This window comes from Ambystoma mexicanum, chromosome 1q (genome assembly GCF_040938575.1).
Source record: "Ambystoma mexicanum isolate Mex_15411 chromosome 1q, UKY_AmexF1_1, whole genome shotgun sequence".
In the NCBI taxonomy this organism is placed as follows: Eukaryota; Metazoa; Chordata; class Amphibia; order Caudata; family Ambystomatidae; genus Ambystoma; species Ambystoma mexicanum.
Window position 1 is genome coordinate 653,119,766 of NC_090922.1, and position 20,602 is coordinate 653,140,367.

At 45.4% G+C, this 20,602-nt stretch overlaps 1 protein-coding gene across 1 annotated transcript in view; it reads left to right on the forward strand.

Annotated features, from left to right (window-relative positions):
• The window catches only part of LOC138534660 (V-type proton ATPase subunit G 3-like), a 79,687-nt gene extending 63,024 nt beyond the window's left edge, over positions 1–16,663 (forward strand). Inside the window, exon 3 of the mRNA XM_069641239.1 lies at positions 16,173–16,663. Within this exon, the coding sequence (XP_069497340.1) occupies positions 16,173–16,346 (174 nt within the window). The 3' untranslated portion in view covers positions 16,347–16,663. The remainder of the gene's footprint in view (positions 1–16,172) is intronic.
• Positions 16,664–20,602: the final 3,939 nt, after the last annotated feature.

The following is a 20,602-nucleotide window of genomic DNA, read 5'->3' on the forward strand; positions in this document are numbered from 1 at the left end:
GCTAAGTCAATGCCTAGTCTGGGATGCTGATGGAAGTCCTTATTGATGTATTTTAATGTCCAGTTCGTTTACTCTGGATGACAACCCTTATATAACACCCCTCTCAGAATCCCCCTGACCCCGCTGAGCCAAGAAGTAGGTTTGTTTTGCAAATTTAAAAGGTTTATTTGAAAATTAAACAATATATATCTATCACACTTTTATAGTAAATTAATATTTGATAGCACACTTGTGAGGATGATAGTGATCAACAATGGATAATGTTACAGTGGTACACTCTTCTTGATGGCTTAGAAGTGATATAGAGAGGATAAAGTAGCTGAGCATGCTTTTATGGCTTCAAGGGCAATGCAATGATGAATGAAAATGCAGTACAGAAAATAAACTTGATCTGACTTCAACAAAAGACAATGTAATCACTTTTCTTTGACAATTCACCCCCCCCCCGCCCCCTTTATGCAAGGTAAAGAGATGGAAGGAAAGCACACAGTTCTCAGGAATGCAATCAAATATAATTCAGTCCCTCCCCGCCCCCCCCCCCAGCAAGCTTAGAGGAAAACAGGTAGAAGTTTTAAACACAGGCCCAAAATGCTTTGAATGTGATGACAATGAAGTGAGAAATGTGCTAAAATTGCTTTTAATTCCCTCTAGAGGTTCAGGGTGGGTGACAGCTACTTTGTATTAGTTCAGGATCACTTTAGCGATGCTCTATGAATGATTGTCAGGTTGCAAACGAATTTCAGCAAAGGAAAGCAAGGACAAATATTTTTACACGTGGCTGAAATTAAGCAAAATGTCAAATCGCGGCAATTTAGTCGCGTGCGTCGAGCGCAATTACGGAGGGAGTATGAGGAGTAGCAAGTCAGTTTAGAGCTTGTTGGAAAGCTTAGAATCTCAGCTTCGAAATAAAAGTTAAATCCTCTATCATAAACGGTTCCAGAGATAGGGCTGATTTAGTAAAGGTAGTTTTTCGGATTTTAAATTTTAAAGCTCAGAATGACAGATGACAGTTTTCAGGTTTAAAGATGACAGAATGACACGATTCTAGGAGGCAGTTCTAAATAGGTTAGAATAGTTTGGATCAGATTATTTTAAACTAAGAGATTGGGTTTTGCACAGTTCTGGCGGTACTCGCACTATATTTTGGACAGGAATGTGACTTCGCCACGAATCGGGTCAGGATTGGACTGCGGTTCCCTCGCCACGGACGGTCTCGGCCTGGTTCTGCTCACTGGATAATTCTACCTTCTGGGTCAGCTCTGCTAGCGGCACTGCACAGCGGTCTGGATCTCTGGTTCTGATAAAAGTTCTCGGCACTGCACGGTGGTCTGGTCTCTGGTTTTGACAAACGTTCTTGGAAAAAATTCAAACAGCTCGCCCGGCTGTTGAATAGTTTGCAAATGATTTGGAGGCCTGCTGAAAAAGGATTCATCTTGTGGATTCAGGCCTCTCTGCTACAAATTCTGGAGTTAATTTCTGGTCTCTGGAGATTGATGGATTTGAAGTCTGGATCTCTGGATGTGAAGTCTGAAGTCAAAATGCTCCGCAGAAAGTGAAAAAGAAAAGTCCTATCTGGCTTCCAGTGGCTCTTTTTATGTGTTTAGAAAGTGGGTGGGTCGGCTAATTCTGCATGCCCAACCCTCTCAACTTATCATTGGCCAGTTCCTCCTCTCTTCCTTGATTGGGGGAACTGGGTTGTGAGTCAGAGTGATGAGGTAGGTTTATGGTCAGAGGATCCTCCCCTTGTCAAATTGCACACATCTATTTCTGATCCAAATACATATTTATCTATGTACCATTTTTCTAATATTATACGTCCAGTTAACATATTTTCTGTAGCACCAAACCATCCGATCCCTGTCTTTGTAAGATGTCGTGTCCACTTATGACAGAATTCTGCCCATTTCATCCAGATCACGACCTCTAAACCTTTCCAGATTTTACACAAATGTGCACCAGGGATATGGGTTTCAGATGATAAAGTGTCAGATTTTTAACATGCATACATTTGGAGTAACAACCTTTTTTTCCGCTACTATCCCCAAGAACATACGACAGGGTCCTAACACCTCTTAAAAGGTGCACAGAACAATCACAAGAATGATGATGTTATTTATATAATTTTTACAAGTCTGCACTATGAATTATCCATCTTTTTAAAATTATGCTCTGGCCCCAAAGGGGTGTGGTTTTCCAAAGCACATGGTGGAATTTCTGGTTTATCCACTTCCCCCAAGCTCAGCTTGTTCACAGATGCAGTGCCCCTCCCAGTTTCTCACAAGAGGAAGCCATTTTACGACCCCCCCCCCAAATATAACATTTGCCTGAGTCCAGGACAGGGTTTTGTTCAATTTCCTGCAGTCTGCAGGTACCACTCCCCTAATTCAATCAGAGAGGTGTCATCTCCTTTTGGCAGGGGCAGCAGGATGCAGCCAGGCCTGGGAACACAGCTGCTGAATTCCCTCTCCTGCCGGGGGTAGTTGTCAGGCAGAATCCAGTTTCATTAAGCCAGGCTTCAGCTAAATGTCACTTTTGTTCCCAGTTTTTCTTCATTCAAATCAAACTCACAATTTTTACACATGCAGCTAGAATGCTGATTCTAAGTTCAAAACTATGACATTTAACAGTTGCAAACTATGTGACACTCAAAAGTAGGTCACTCATTTAATTTAAACATTTCGATTTTAGGGGTTTTAAATCCAATTTCAGTTAAGCTGCTGACATCCACAGCTCAGCCAGTTTTGTTATAAACATTGTTTTGGGCTCTTCATCTTTCCAGATTTTGTATGCACACAAAACTTCATTCTGCCAGATGTCTGCTGGTGTTCAGTAAGATTTTTGAATATCCTGCAATGTTTGAAATAGGCATTTTGAGCTTGCATTCAGGGAAACAAAGGTGATTTTAAAGCGCCTTTTTAGCCAACCGGCACTGCTGTTTTTCCTTTGGCACACATTTCACTCATGGCACTCCTGGCCCATCATTCTTGCACTGGTGGGTGGCAGGTTAGGCAACCATTTTGGTGTGCGCACAAACTGCGTGGTTTTCCCGGATTCTGGCGCAACTGTGGGCTTTTCCGCCATCTTGGATTTTCTAAGCCCACAGCACCAAATGTTGCAGCTTAATAGTCCAAATGTGGGTCAGGACACCCAACACCACCCACGTGATACGTAGTGCAGCGATGACTGACTGGATCTGCCCTCCTAATCTTGTCTGCTTAACCCGTAGAAATATTCTCCTGCAAGTGGAGAGATGGATTTAGCCACTTGTGGATTCAAGTGATGGCACCCCCACAGTCCTCCCCAAATAATCGCCTCCAAAATGCCCTCACAGCAATCTCACCTTATATTCTTGAAAGATGAGCTCTCCATCCTGCGTGGATTTGCAGGGGCGCGTTGATTCCAGTTACTTCACTGGTTTGAGAGAGAGTTCCGGGGAGTATTGACTCTGGGGTTCCTGGTGAGGACCAGTAAGTATTAAGTTCATAGAGTTCAATATGTCCGATGTTCACTCTTGTTCCCCCCTTCCTTTCTTGTCTTGCAGCTGGTTTGTGAAAAGATGCTCTTGTGGCAGCTGGTGGTGCTCAGGTAAGAGTCTGTATTAGCCGGCGCTGTCCGGTAAATGTTGCACGAGGAAAACATGTTGTTTTGTCTCTCTTTACAGATGCGGCACATGAAAATATGGAGAGTCACAAAAGGATGCCTCCGGTGGTAGATCGGGTAAGTCTATGGTGGTAAGAATTATTTTTGTTGGTTACCTCAGCGCACCTTGTGGTTTTCTGTTGTCTCCTAGGTGCCGAAGTTCGGCGAAGAAATGATGGAGGCAGCGCCGACCCGAAGGATGCTGTGAAGACTGGTGAGTATGGCGCAGCACTGCAGCTGAAGGTGCGGCGCGTGCAGGAATGATGTTCTTTACTGGTCCGGAGACAAGATGGATCCAGAATCAGGTGTGGAATAGAAATACGTTTGTTTTCCAACTTTCTTTCCTCTTTGTTTTAGGAGCTCCGGATTCGAGGCGGGCGTGGCAGAAGCCTGGATGCAGGCTGCAGGCACGGTGAGTGTTACGCTGCTGGATGCAGAATAACGCGAAGTGTGTGTTGCTGGTCGGGCGTGGTTTAAATAGCCTCAAAAGTAGTCCCAGGTAAGAAGTCCCTAGGACCACACCCGAGTAAAAAAATAGTCCCTGTAGAAAAATAGTCTCTTTCAGGCTTCATGTTGGATTGGAGTCATTTGCAGCATGGTCTGCCTGAGGTAAGTAATGACTAGGCGCCAGGACTGATTCCTACTATGAGCCTGGCGCCTAAGGCGCCAGGACTGAACCCAGATAGCCCCTAGCCGGGGCTGCTGAGGTTTTACTAAATGTCTAGATGCCTGCTCCCGGGGCTGATGGGCTTGGTCCTGATGCCTGGGGGTAGGCATCATGACAGCACTCCCCCACCCCCAAGGCCCCTCCTAAAGTTGTTCTTCACCTGGGCCCTGGTTTGTCTGGGAAGTTCCGATGGAATCTTTTCACCAACCGAGGTGCATGGACGTGGTCACTAGGTTCCCATGACCTTTCTTGTGGTCTGTAGCCCTTCCAATCGATTAAATAAAAGAGTTTTGATTTAACCATCTTGGAGTCCAGGATATTTATTACCTCGAATTCAGGTTCTCCATATATCAAGATGGGGTCGGGTGGTTTGGTTAATCTTGTTCCTGGTTGAACTGGTTTTAAAAGTGAAACATGAAAGACAGGATGAATGCGCACATTAGAGGGTAATTCCAATTTGACGGCTACCGGGTTGATAATGGCCTTAATAGTGTAAGGTCCCAAATATCTAGGGTTAAAAGTCAGAGTTCCCTTCAGAGCTATGTGTTTTGTAGCCAGCCAAACTTGATCCCCAATCTGGTATTGTGGAGTTTCACTTCTATGTTGATCAGCATTTTTCTTATATTTCTCTTTTGCTTGTTTCAAATGTTCTGTTGCCTCTTTAAAGGCTTGTGTAATAGTACAATGCAAATTACTAACTGCAGGCATTTCTAAATGCTGAGGCGAATCTAGTTCTGAGGTTCGAGGGTGATGTCCATATATGGTATAAAATGGGCTTTGTCCGGTTCCTGAATGTACAGAGTTATTGTATGCATACTAGGAAATCCATAAAATATCTTTCCAATTACTTTCGGTCTGGTGTAGCATGCAACGAAGGTACTGTTCAAGGGTCTGGTTGGTCCTCTCCGTCTGACCATTGTTCTGGGGATGGTGACTGGTTGATAACCTCACGTCGATTTGCGCCAGTTGACAACATTTCTTCCAAAAATGTGAAATGAATTGACTACCTCGGTCAGAGACCAACACGGAAGGAAATCAGTGTATTCGAACAATGTTTTCGAGGAACTGCTTGGCCAGAATTGAAGCAGAAGGTAATACCTTTAGAGGAATAAAGTGGGCCATCTTGGAAAAAAGATCCACAATAACTAGAATGGTGTTAAATCCATTACATGGAGGTAGATCTGTAATAAAGTCTAACGATAAGGTGTGCCATGGTGTAGGTGGAATATCCAAAGGTTGTAAGAGGCCAGCTGGTTTTTTCTTCTGACTTTTGTTTTGGGCGCAAATGCCACAAGACATTACAAATGACTTTACGTCTTTTCACCAGGTGGGCCACCAGAATTGTCTCTTAATTTTAGCTTCAGTTTTTGCGATACCTGGGTGTCCTTCCATCAGGGTGTCATGATAATTGGAGATGACTAGTTCTTGTAGTTCCTTGTGTGGTAGAAATAGTCGCCCTTGATAATAAGGTAGGTCATTGATGACTGAGTAGTCCGGGCCTTTCTTCACCCAGTCCTGCAGGGCTGTTGGATCGAAGAGTTGTTGGATCTTTACTTGAATATCCTCTAGTGTCTGTAGAGTGGTTATGCCAAGAATTCTTTGTTCTGAAATTATAGGCACCGGTTCCGGGTTCGCATATGCTTCTCCCAACCCTATTCTGGATAAGGCATCTGCCTTGCCATTTTTACAACCTGGTCGATAAGTGATCACGAAATCGAACTCGGCAAAGAACAATGCCCATCGAAGTTGACGCGACGATTGGGCCTTGGCTGTTTTTAAATACTGCAAGTTCCGGTGATCGGTGATTACCGTAATGGTATGCCTGGCACCGAGAAGATAATGCCGCCAAGCCTTGAAGGCGGATTTGATGGCTAATAATTCTTTATCGGTAACCACATAGTTTAACTCGGGTGCCGAGAACTTTCTGGACCAAAATGCTACTGGGTGAAGTTGACCGGTTTCAGGATCCTTCTGGGACAGGACAGCTCCCATGGCTAAACTGGATGCATCAGTTTCAACTATGTATGGAAGTTCGGGGCGTGGATGCTTTAAGACAGGTGCAGACGTGAATTTTGCTTTCAGCTCTTGGAAGGCCTTTTCAGCTTCTTTGGTCCACAAGAAGTGTTTGTTTTTTTGCAAAAGTGCTGTCATAGGGTGTACAACATGTGAGAAATCCGGAATGAATCTGCGGTAGAAATTAGCAAATACGAGCATGCTTTGTACCCCTTTAACTGAACTGGGTGATGGCCACTTGAGGATTGGGTCCACCTTTCGAGAGTCTATTCGGACTCCTTTTGGAGTCAGGATAAATCCAAGGAATTCAACTTCCATAGCATGAAAAACGCATTTTTCCAATTTTGCATATAACCTGTGCTGGCGTAGTTTCTCAAGGACTGCACATACGTGCTTCACATGGTCTGATTCTGAAGAGGAGTACACTAGAATATCGTCTATGTATACGACAACACAGACGTCAATGAGTTCACGAAGGACATCGTTCATAAAATACTGGAAGGCTGCTGGTGCATTGCACAACCCGAAGGGCATCACCTGGTATTCGAATAACCCGTACTTAGTGCAAAAAGCAGTCTTCCATTTGTCGCCTTTCTTTACACATACCAGATGATATGCCCCTCGGAGATCTAATTTAGTGTAGATGCAAGCGTCCTTTACTTGGTCTAGTAATTCGGGGATCAGAGGCAATGGGTATTGGTTCTTAACCGTGATCTGATTTAATGCGCGGTAGTCTATGCACGTTCTGAGGTCACCTTCCTTTTTAGGCACGACGAACAAAGCTGAAGATGCAGGGGACTTGGATGGACGAATGAAGCCATTAGCAAGGTATTGGTCCAAGTATTGTCATAGGTGAAGGTTTTCGGGTTCCGTAAGGGCGTAGATCCTACTACATGGAGGTTGTGCACCGGGTATGAGATCGATTTGTCAATTGTATGATCTGTGAGGTGGTAGGGTGTTTGCCTGTTCCTTTTGGAAAACATCCTGAAATTCTTGATATTCCTGAGGTAACTGCACGACTGGAGTAGCGACTGCGGCCAGGCCTTGGTTCAAGGTTTTTTTTGGGTAACAAGTATGTGCACAATCCGGGAAGGTTATTCTCTTCTCTCGCCAATAAATACAAGGATTATGTGTTTCCAACCAAGGTATCCCCAGTATTATTTGGAACTGCGGGGCTTTGATTAAATCAAACACAATAGTCTCTCAATGCCCATCCTGACCCAATAGTGTCATCTCTGCGGTGGAATGAGTTACAGGCCCAGAGGCAATTTCAGTTCCATCGACTGTGGTGATGACATCCGAAGTGGTCTTTTTAGAGAGAGATAGATTCATCCTAGAAGCCAACTCGTGGTCCACATAGTTTCCTATGGCCCCGCTATCAATGTATGCCCTCACTGCGTGCATACGCGATGGCTGCCTTGGATCTATAAGGACCATTGGTATGAGGAAGTGCGAGGTCTGAGTATCCTTCTTCAAGCTTGGCAAGCGGACCACTACGCTTGTCGGGCGTGGTCATTTCTCGAATCAGGCTCTGTTTGATTATTATCTTCAACTCTGACTACTTTTTTAGATGGTTTTATAGGGCAATCCTGTAGAAAATGTCCTGAGGCCCCACAGTACAGACAAAATTGCATCTGCTGTCTTCTTTCTCTTTCATTTTGAGTTAAGGTTCCCTTGACCCCCCCCCCCCGATCTGCATCAGTTCTGATACATCTGTTCCTTTGAGGGTAACATTGGGTTTAACCAATACCCGATTCTCGAACTTAGCTCGATCAGCCTTTCTATTCTGAAGTCGGTGGTCTAACTGGACCACTAAGTCTATATATTCTGCACAATCCTGAGGTGGGTTCACAACTTCGGCCAAAACGTCTTTAAGTTCACCCCGAAGTCCACAATGAAATAATGTAATTCGTTTTACCTCTGGCCATCCGGTTTCCACCACTAACCTATTGAAAGTGGCGATATAGGTTAGTAGATCCTGGTTACCTTGTCGTAATGATAAAAGTTCGTTATCCAGGGCCTGTTCCTGTGAATGTCTGGCAAATAGTCTTTCCATGCTCAACTGAAAACCTTGAAAATCCCGAAGAAGAGGGTCATCCCGGTTAACCAATGGAATTGACCAATCCGCTGAGCTGCCACTAAGATATGATAGTACAAAGGCTACTTTGGTTTGATCATTCGGAAAAGCTCCAGGTCTGCATAAAAATTGCAAGCGGCATTGGTTCATAAACACGGCAAACTTTTTTGGGTCCCCAGCAAAACGTTCGGGTGGAGCTAAAGGAATGCTCCATGGTAGAACCACTTGCACAGGATTGCTCGATGAAGCAGGAGATGGATTCCCCCCGAGTCCAGGTAATGGTGTTTGCCCAGCTTGGTTTTGCAGTAATTGTCTAGCAAGATCATCAGTGCGCTCCTTTGACACAATCAGTTCTCTCCTGAGGGCATTAGTCTCTTGGCGCGCAGAGTGCACTTCTGCCCTAAGTTCCCCTAACAATAGGGCTAGTTGGTCGGTTTCTGAGGTTTTCATAACGCCCGGGTGGGGATTTGTAGATAGGTTTTGCGTTCTGTTACGCTCACCTGGCTCCCACAGGGGTGTCGGTCGGACCCGGACAGCTGCGGTCTCCACCCACGTGATGCGTAGTGCAGCGATGACTGACTACATCTGCCCTCCTAATCTTGTCTGCTTAACCCGTAGAAATATTCTCCTGCAAGTGGAGAGATGGATTTAGCTACTTGTGGATTCAAGTGATGGCACCCCTACAGTCCTCCCCAACTAATCACATCCAAAATGCCCTCACAGCAATCTCACCTTATATTCTTGAAAGATGAGCTCTCCATCCTGCGTGGATTTGCAGGGGCGCGTCGATTCCAGTTACTTCACTGGTTTGAAGGCTCGGGAGAGTTCCGGAGAGTATTGACTGTGAGGTTCCTGGTGAGGACAAGTAAGTATTAAGTTCATAGAGTTCAATATGTCCGATGTTCACTCTTGTTCCCCCCTTCCTTTCTTGTCTTGCAGCTGGCTCGTGAAAAGATGCTCTTGTGGCAGCTGGTGGCGCTCAGGTAAGAGTCTGTATTACACGGCGCTGTCCGGTAAATGTTGCACGAGGAAAACGTGTTTTGTCTCTCTTTACAGATGTGGCACGTGAAAATATGGAGAGTCACAAAATGATGCCTCCGGTGGTAAATCAGGTAAGTCTATGGTGGTAAGAATTATATTTGTTGGTTCCATCGGCTCGCCTTGTGGTTTTCTTTTGTCTCCTAGGTGCCGAAGTTCGGCGAAGAAATGATGGAGGCAGCGCCGACCCAAAGGATGCTGTGAAGACTGGTGAGTATGGCGCGGCGCTGCAGCTGAAGGTGCGGCGGGTGCAGAAATGATGTTCTTTACAGGTCCGGAGACAAGATGGATCCAGAATCAGGTGTGGAATAGAAATAAGTTTGTTTTCTAACCTTGTCCCTTTCTTTCCTCTTTGTTTTAGGAGCTCCGGATTCGAGGCGGGCGTGGCAGAAGACTGGATGCAGGCTGCAGGCACAGTGAGTGTTACACTGCTGGATGCAGAATAACGCAAAGCGTGTGTTGCTGGTCGGGCGTGGTTTAAATAGCCTCAAAAGTAGTCCCAGGTTATAACGCCATCAATTTGTTTGCCACAAAGGAGCTCACAAGGCTCAAAGAGAAATGGGAAAGAGACGTGGGTCAAATACAACCAGAAGACTGGACAGTGGCTCTTATGTACCCCCGAGAATCAGCAATCTCAGCCAGAATTAGGCTGATTCAGCTAAAAATTCTACATAGGATATACTACCCCAGGGAAGACCTGTACCAATGGGGGAGAGCGACGGACCCCAACTGTCTAAGATGCCATCACCAGAGAGGAACCTTCTTTCACACTTTATGGGAATGTTCGCAGATACAAGACTTTTGGCAACGATGCTGCGATAGACTATCAACAGTACTTGGCCGCGAAATTCCAATGGATCCCAAACTCCTAATACTGGGGATAGATGCAGAGATAGAACTATCAAGATTTGAAAAACTCATGTTCGCAACAACCACAAGTCTTGCCAAAAGGAACATTGCTCAATTATGGGGCTCACCCACACCACCCAGGTACGAAAAATGGATAACGGATGTAGATGGATGTGTGCCAATGGAAATAAGAGTGTATACTACGAGGGGATGCCCAGAGAAAGCGACCAAGATATGGCAAAGATGGCAGGTCAACTGAAGGCTGATAAAGAAGAGCCATAAAACACTGAATGCCAAGCACTGAACTTAGATAAGTGATCGAAACAAACTCATGATAACTGCATAATGTACGCAAAGACAGGCCAGATGCCGGGAAGAATTGTATACATGTGTGTTTAACCATAATGACTAAGGGTGAATTATGTATTTTGGTTGTGTTTTGTTTGTACCTATAAAACAATAAAAAGTATTTTATGAAAAAAAAAAGTAGTCCCAGGTAAGAAGTCCCTAGAACCACACCCGAGAAAAAAATAGTCCCTGTAGAAAAATAGTCTCTTTCAGGCTTCATGTTGGATTGGAGTCATTTGCAGCATGGTCTGCCTGAGGTAAGTAATGACTATGAGCCTGGCGCCTTAGGCGCCAGGACTGATTCCTACTATGAGCCTGGCGCCTAAGGCGCCAGGACTGAACCCAGATAGCCCCTAGCCGGGGCTGCTGAGGTTTTACTAAATGTCTAGATGCCTGCTCCCGGTGCTGATGGGCTTGGTCCGGATGCCTGGGGGTAGGCATCATGACATTGATACCCAGTCTCGAGCTTAGAGGCTGGACTCCGGCATTATGCACGATATAAAAGCCAAATGTGTTATTTTCCCCTTGAAAAGCACCCTGGATCTTCTAGACTATCCGAAATGAGATTAAACCTGCCTTTTCTAAACTCTGGCTCTAAACATTTTGTTGCATTGCTGGCAGAGCATGTCTATGCCTATGGGCTGTGCTGTCTCACAAGTACATTAAAAAAAATCTATTCAAGTAAATAAATAACTAAATCCGAGGACTAGGCAGGGAAACTATTGAGAATAATTGAAGCTAACCAGGACTGGATGTGTTTGCACATTACTGCTCCCACAGAGCATAAGTTGCTCTCCACCTATCGATTGTCCTATCAGCCATCTTTAATGTGGAATAATCTTGGTCTTGAAAACACAGTCGTAATCAAGAGAAACACTTTAAACAGTGCTCATCCAATAATATGTTGTAAAATTAATGCACACATGAGACTTTCACTACCTAAATCTGCACATCAAAATCAGCATTTCAGCAAAAAACGTCTTTATGGGCTACACTACGTCCTATCCTTACCTCCTGGTCGTGTGGAATTTTAAGTAGTAACACTTAGTGGATACAACATTAGCACTTTAAGGATCAGGCTGTGGAGCAGTCGCTTGCTGTTCTGTGTTGTGGGCCAGTGGAGCAAGAATGGTAGTGCCCTGGACAGGCTTCCCCTTACACATGTGCGCCCTCTTGCCCCCACACCCCCCCATGCAAACGGGACATTTTTGTATTTGGTGTGCAGCAGCAGACGCTCATTGGTATTCCAGAGGGGGACCAAAGTCCCAGAGGCCCCATCTGTAATACCAAATGTACACCCACTAACGTTCTGGGGGCTCATTCAAAGGGAAGAACCGCATTTGTATCTGGGTGTGCCCCGGTGCAAAGGAGTGACTCCACATTTTTGGAACACCTACTTTGAGTTATCAAAGTATGTGCATAGGCAATCTCCTGAGCATGCGCACAGGGATGTGCAGTTAAAGACTGCACTCTCTCACCTGCACGGGGATGGGAGCTTGGCTCACTTCCGGAGGCTCGGAGGTTGTCTGTCTCCCCCCTGGCCCTCCCAATAGCACCAGCTCAGTGAGGCGAGAACAGCTGCCTTTCCTACCCGACTTGGCTTGTAATGTTGCACTGTTTGGCCGCACATGGAAATGCTGTTGAAAGTTTTTGAAGCCCACTGCAGTAAGCTGTGCTTTTTTATTATAAAAATGACATTGAATCATGAAATCACACTCGCTTGAATTCTAAAGTGTTCAATTTAAAACTGCCTGGAGCTCTGAGGTGGGGATTTTAAAGCCACGTGTAAGGGGTTTATGTTTGGTTTAATTGATATTTTCCATTTCAGGAGATGTTAATGTATTTGAATGGAAGAGCCAAGCACAGGAGGACCTTTCTGTCTCCACCAGCCACTTCGCTTTCCCAATATGTGAGCATCCCCGCCAGCTCTGATATTGATGGTGGAAGCGATGATCTGGATTCCTCTGGGATCCACCAGCTACTAGCACCTGCTAAAAGCTGTTGCTTTATGTAGGAATCCATGTAAATGACCCCCAGTATGCACATACCTGGTGGAAGCTGGAAATCCAGGTCTGCTCGAATTTCCTTCCTTGCTTGCTTGCAATTCGCAATGTAAACAATGACATTAGCCTGTACGTGGTCATGTTTGCAGTCCCCTCTGTGCTAATGGCAGACACTTGGAAAATAAGGTCCAGGGCCGACTTTAGGCATGGGCCACCTTAGTGGTTGCCCAGGGCGCCAATTTACTTAAGGATTGTGTAGACCAGCAGCTTTGTGGGTGCTGACTCATGGGGGAGCACAGCAATTAAAGAAATGATCATCAAAGTAAACAACTGTGAGGCGCCATGTCACATTGGTGGGCCTAGTTGCACCTGAAGTAGAGTGTGGGGGATGCATGGGGCACACAGGTTGTCTGCTCTCCTCCTCCACCCGCCTGCCCCAGCGAAACTCCCATTGGTTGTAGAGGCATGGTGGGGTCGTTTTAAAACCAAAGCTGGGCTTGGAAAATATCCCCATTGCTTTGTGGGCTGGACTAATCCTGTGACACACTTTACACAGGAAGAGAGAGGAGGGACACCTAACGAGCACCAGAGCGGCACAGAGGAGGGCCAGTGCAGTGGGGTTCTGTGCCAGCAGCAGGGGACTGAGAAGGCGTGGGCCAATGAGGATGGTAGCAGTCACCAAAACCTGTTTTTTAAATGCAGTCCCCATTTAAAAGGCAATGTTTATGCAGGGGCTTTCTGTTACTCCTCGGCATCCACTGTCTGCTCTCACGTCGGCTGCTGAATGCGGCCAAACATCCTAGCTGCCTTTGCTGAGTGCCTCTAGGAAGGCGCTTGCTCTTCAAGTCTTGTAAAAATGCCCTGCGTGCTATGGTTTACACTGCCATGCACACTTGAAGGGGCTGAAGGGACTGCTAGTGTCAAGGAGTACATAACAAAATTACTTCATTTTTAGATTTTAAAATGAGAAGACTTGGAAATGGTCACTTTGCACGAGGCTTTGTCTCACGTATATAATGGGTCACACGTCTCATTGCGTGAATGGCGTCACAAGTAGGTCACCCAGCACATTAGTGGTTGGCCGTATTCGTATTGTAACCAAAAGTAGTTATTATATATTGCGTTTTTATGTACAACCCTTGTGGCTTTTAGCATGGTAGTAAATGACAAGGGTTTATGTTACCAATCGTGTCCCCAATTGTATTAATTGTGGAAGGCAAAGTCTAGCTACAAATAGATTCAGAGAGGTGGTGTGAGTTGTTAACACACTTCTGCAGCAAATGCTTTTACCCACCAAGCTATATCACCGGAATCTTATTTTAGTTCCATTCTGAGCAGAAAGGGTGCAATCACTCATCGTGTCTACAGCTATAGTCCAGGACATAGCCCCCTGAGTGTAGGTCGAACGCCTGGAATTCTCTCTGCATCCCATGCATTACACATATTATTTCATCCGTGCTATCAGTGGATGCTCAGAGAGTGCTTCCAAGCTGAGAGCTGTACTCAGTCCTTCTTCCACCCCAGAGCTCTGCCACTCCTCTGTGCCCACTACCCATCCCAGATACCTCTACACTGCACCCTGCCTGTAACTGCAGGTGGCGTCCCCTATGACCTCCCCCATCCAAAGCACTTCCACTCCCATGTTCCCCCCACCTATTTCATATACCTTTGCCACCCCGCGCCACCACGCTCCTTGCCTGCTTACACGCTTCATCCCCTATGCGCAGTCTCTCTTGCTTCCCAGCTAGGTTTCAGCTTTACACATCCCCTACATGCAATCGGATGTGGGATTGAAAAGATGTAATCGCCCAACAGTTTTGTTGTATACATTTCTAGAGCTCTGCTGTTTGTTTTGAGAGAAGTATGTATTAACATGAAATGCACTGGCAATTGAATAAGCGTTGCAGGCTTGCAGTGTGCAGCTTGACATACATCGCAGCGTAGGGCAGTTTGGAGTCTGATAACGCCAGGAGTACCCCCCGCACCCCGCCCACTCATTCTCATTTGCCGCCCCATGTCCTTTCGGCATCTTCATCTTTCCAGGTTTTAAGGTTAGGATGGTTTATTGGAGAGGCCATTGAAGTATATGGTAAGTGGTTTGCCTTGCGCTGTACGTGTTAAAGGAGGAGGGCTTCCCTGGACGTCAGAAGTAAGGACACTGTCTCCGCATATAAAGTCCCATAGTGGGATTGGCTATCTCCAGTAACGGCAGGGCCAACTTGTGTCTCCATATGAGCTTCTCAACCCAAGCATTTGCACATTTCTTCTTTTGAAGGTTCCAGTCTCTGTAGCCAGTGGAATAATCAACTTCTCCAACTGCAATTAATGAAAACCGATGCCCGCTCAAACATGAGCAAAGATGCTTGTGTAACGGGAAGTGCTCTAAATTGTAAATGACATGGCTAAGAGTATATACAGTTTTCAAATGTCTTAACTGCGTTTGGCAACAGCAAGGACAGCATCATCCGCCTTTTAAGACCAGGTCTCACGTTTTGAAGTCCAGTTTTTGCCCAATTGTGTGGGTTTGCCTTTTTTAAAAACATTTCTTGCCCTCCTCAAATCCCTGGAACAGCATTTCTTTATCATTGCTGTCGCTCAATACCAGTCCAATACGAATATATGCCACTACAGATTGTATTTTTCAACTTTCTTTGTGACTATTTTTGCTCCTGTTTTTAGCAGATGTTTTCTGGGTTCATCAAATTAAGCAACCTTGCATTTTTGTTGTGACATGAAGGCAAATCCACATACACTGCGATTTGCCATGTGGACAAGGATTATGAGTATTGCTCTGTTGGGTTTAATGAGACGCAGCTTTTTTGGGGGGGCACCACATTTTGGCTCGCTCTGGGCACTGGCTGAGCTAAAGCCATCCCTGATAAGGTCGTAAGTGTTAAGGTTGCTGCGGAAGTGGGCGGAGCCTACAATGATTTCTTATGGGAATTCAGGACTAACATAGGCGCCCTTAGCACTTAGCGTTTATAAATGGTTATCCATGACACGCTTAATACCCAGAGGTTTCTAAGCGTGGACCCCGGGATTGAGACTGCGTTGCTCCGCGTCGTCTTGTTTCCAAGGCGAGTGCGGTGCAACTGAGCTATCCTCCCGCATAATGTCCAGTTGAGGGAATTTCGCATAATGTCCAGTTGAAGAATTTCGTCTCATATGTGACCACCTTTAATGTAAGCAGGCCAGTGATCCCATGATGCCCCTCTTCTTTTCCAGTGCATTCTCCTGGAATCAGATCCTCAAAAAGCTCTATCGGTCCAGTGTACCTCTTTTTATTTTAAAACCTACCTGAGAACGTTTTCTAGAAAACTCCAAACTGTTTGCAAATTGCATTTTTATGGATGTCACTTGCCTTTAAAGGAATGTTGGAAATGCTAAATCGCGGTTGAAGATGCGTGTGGGCCATACTTGGACCTGAGAATGCCTTCCTGTTTGCGTTTCTAATGTTGACACTTGGCACACGGTTCCTTTGCTTACAGTAATCACTGCCTTGTTTTTGCTTCACCTGCTTTTCATGGCCTTGTTCCAGATCTTGGGCTCTCAGGGTAACCTTGCTGTCAAAGTGGACGAACAAACGGGGGCCAAGATCCAGTCTCTGAAGGTCAGCTACGGGCAGTGCCGCGAGAAAGTGATGCAAGATCTGCTGGGACTCATCTACGACATCAACCCCGAACTCCACGCAAACTACAGGGACAGCTTCTGAGTGGAGACCAGAACACCGCCTTGCGTTCTTTACACCTGCCTGTTTCATTTCCTCGTTTCCATTGCAAACCTCACTCATTGTACTTCCGGGTACTTCTGTGTCTGATGCCACATACGGCCCTGCTACTTTATCCAGCATGTGTTATTAGTGTGATGAGAAGCAAATGCAATGATGGTAATATTAAAAATGAAACAATTGTTTGTCTCATCCTATTTGTCTCAGAAACTTTAACCCGTCAGACACAATGTGTTCCCTCCTTTACTTTCAATCTGTACTTCTTTTGTGTTTTTAAATAAAATTGTATTGTGCTAAACGTATTAGTACGTGGTTGAGTTGAATGGCCTCTGTGGTTCACGCCACACCCCATATTTAACCTGGCTTCTTGAAGACACATGTTATGTTTTTTTGCAACGCATTTTGTAACTTCCATGAATCAAGCTGTTATGTTACGTTATATTTTCTAGAGCGCTGCTATGGCCACTCCAGTTGCCCCTGACCTCAAAGCTAACGGGCACAACATAGCATTTTCCAAATGTGTATCGAAGTACAGCGTCGCCCCTATTCTTTCTTCCCCATCTCTTCTCTTCAGCCTGCTCCTTTTGCTTCTGCAGACTAAGGTCTGGGTGCTGCTAGTGAGGGCACAGTACGCCAGTTTACGGGCAGACCTGGGCACTCCGAGACGACTACAGTGAGGATCTGGGTTAGTATAAAATGCCTCGTAACATAACTGCCAGCAGCATTAGCAGGGAAAGAGGAAAGTCTTAAGGAGTCTTCAGAAGATTGCGCTGTCGTGAGAGGGCCTAAAGTTCTGTGGCACAGCGTTCTACAGGCCGTTGACCAGGTGAGAAAACGAGTACTCTCGCGAGCGTCAAAGGAAGGACTTATGAAGATCTTGCGGCACGTGTGTATTGGTAGTTTTTCAATTGTTCCAGTTGGAAATGGTGTCCGCTACCATGAAAGGGTTAAGTAATCCATGCACAGGGATTCTTCCATCATCGGGCAGCCAATCCAACTGGAATAATGCCGGTGTAATATGCTCCGAGTATTTCAACCCAAGGATCAAAGGTACAGATGAATTATGAGGTGATATTTTGGGAGTGCTAAAAGATGTTCTCTTAATCCAAGTGGGACATGACGAGAGTCATTAATGCTTTTACTCTGCCTAGGAAACATGGAAAACAGAAGATGTCCTTCAGAATGTGTTACAGAAAATATTTTATTCTTAACAAGGCCAAATCATGAGTCATATCAATTTGTGAGGAGTGCCTCTTCTTTCTTCACCAGTGAGGCACGTTGGAGACACGCCCCTAAGTCAGGTGGGCAGGTGCGGCACACGCCCCCTAGAATCGCTCATTCCATCCAGCTATTCTTCAAGCTGTTCTTATTGATCCACTGGTTCACTAATAGGAAGCACCATGTGAAGTTATCTGATGAGTTACAAGTTTCAAGTCAAGTTTGAAAATCAGCTGACACCTGCAAAGCTATATGCTTTGACACGCAGGGCCTACTTTACAAAGCATTTTCCAATGGGACTGTGCCATTGTAAAACGTTTCTGTAAATCAGGCCATCAGTGTCTTAAGGATCTTTATGAATGGGTCACATAGATGTTAACATGGAGCGGGAGCAGCTCAAACCCCTGTGGCACCCTCAGTCCTGGTGCAAAAAGCTGGATCCGAAGGGCCATTCCACAACCCCACCCCCCACACACCGTAGAGATGGAAAAGCAGAGTAGAATGTCTTACATTGTCGGATACTGGTGACTGGTCTAATAGCGCCAAGCCCTGCTCCACCGACATCATTCACTTCCTGAAGACATCGAGGTTTGATATGACCACTGACTCCATCCTGTAGAGTAGCCGGAAGCCTGCCTGCATCTGCTGTGATAGGTGGTTAGAGCCAGTGCATGATGCATGCCCATCAACCTTTCCGGGTACGGTAGGTTCGAGATTGGTCTAAAGTGAGAGGAATCGGGTGATCAGCCTGACATCATCCTTTCAGCAGAGGGGTAACAGGAGGTGTCTAGAAGGAAGCTGCAACCATGCTGGCAGGAAGAAGCAGTTCAAGGCTTCCCGTTTATCAGCAATGAGGCAATCAAGCTTGTGGTAGGAACGACACGTCTCTTAACACCTGTGATAGTTCTATCTATGGTCCTCTACATTAATCTACTGACCAAGGGGACCGCTATGCATGACCAGGACACAACGCGAATCAGTGTACGACTGGAAATGTTGCGTTGGGAGAGGACTCCAGCTGCAGGAAGAGTGCTGCAGGAAGAGTGCTGTGAAGGTAAAGTGCTGTGAAGGAAGAGTGCCCTGAATGGACAGTGCTGCGACTATAGGAAGAGGGCTTTGAAGGGAGAATACTGTAAGGGAGCTCTACCCGCATGGAGAGTTGCAGTGTCTGTGGTCGCAGGAAGGATAATGTGAAGGGAGAGTTTTATCACTACATTGCAATTCTGGAAGGGCCATACTCTATGCCAGTTATGTTGCTTATTCATTCTTTGGCCTTTCTTACACAGTTCTTTTTTTGCAAAATCTTGGTTATTTTCGACTCTTTTGATACCCAATCCATGACACTCAAAACACCTTGTTTGTTCTTCTAGGCCCCAACATACTCTTGGTAATGTTCTTCTTTCTTGTTAGGAACATCATCTCATCCTCTGGCTTCTCTTCACCCTCTTCGTCTTCTGCCCCATCTCCCTGCTAGTAGGTGCCTTGTTTCCTGTTGAATCTACTCTAGGTTTATTCCCGCTGCTTTTAGAGGGATTCTCAAAATGCATAGGCTGTATGTTGGGTTTTCACTTATCAGTTTCTTCTTACCTGTTCTTTGTACCTATAGAGCTCCCAGATTCCTCTTTGCCATTAAGGAGAATGTTATCTCCACTCGATGGAGACCCTTATCTGTGCCTCTTCTTACTTGTCCCCTCTTGTAATGTTAACCCCTATCTCATAGTCCTCTGTCACCCTTCTACGCTGTACCTTTTTCTTCCCCACCTGTGCTGCTTCTTCCTTGGCTTCACTGATTGCTGTAGCATCTCTCCCATCTTCTTTTAAATCCAACCCTTGAATTATCCTAATGCCATGTCCAGCCTGTGGGGTCAAGAGGATCAGCAAGCTGTTTGGGGGTCTTTTTGGCTGGTGGCATCCTGTTGTGTTGAGCTAAGGCTGGTTAAAGAAACATAAGGCTAGTTTTGTTCAAAATAGGCACTGTTACCTACGATGCTCCATTCAACAGGTTTGCCCCCTGGCCAAAATCATATGAGTCGCTGTTCAGCAATTCAAGTGAAAAGTACATTAGCAGCAGCACTATAGAAGCACATAACAATAAAAGAAATACCACAACTTCTGAGGGTCTAGATGGCTTACAGTGATACAATCAACACCCAGTGTTTGACACCCTCTGATAATGCATGTGACGACTCCAGTGGTCTAGTGTACTGGATATCTTCTTTAAATTGTCCCTATAAGACCACACATAACACTGGTGGTCTAGTTGGGTGTATAACCTCTTTTTAATGCCCACAATTCCATGCACTTTTCCCTATTGTCCTAGTGAGTTGTACAATTATGTTTTCTCACAGTATGCTCTTCCATGTATAGGCGCTATTTCCCATGTCCTGTTTAATCTGTACATTCAACCACTTTCGAAACTCATCCCCTCCCATGGTTGTCTTTGTTATTCATACACAGACAATACCCAGATCATGTTCGGCTAGTTCAGCTGAGACCTCTTTTTGTATGACATATGACATTTTGTTTAGAATCCGTAGGAAATGGGATGAGTAGCAATTGTTTGAAGTTGGTTGGGCCGGGAGGATAGCTCGGGGCAAAACGCATTTGTCTTGGCAGCAAGACAACTCCTAACACCACAGGTTCGAATCCCAGTCTAGCATTAAGGAACTGTTCTCCATTAAGCGTCTTATAAAAGAACAATTATAATTACATTATAATCATACAAAGTTAAACAGTGATAAGACAGAGATGTTGTTTGTAGGTCCTCCCCTAGCTACTTCTCTTTAGGCCTTCATCAATTTGGCCTTCCTCCCTTGGGCCGTGTCCAGCACCTACCTCTATGGTTAAGGATTTGGGCTTTAAGATCCTAGCTTCCCTATCAGCTGAAACCTAGGTGAGTGTGTGGTGTGCCAATCAAGTAATTTCCAATTGAAGGTGCTTTTGAAAGTCCTCCCCTTTCTGTCGCCCCATCTGTGGGCCCTAGTTATGGACTCACTGGTCTTTGTCTCCTTGGATTATTGCAA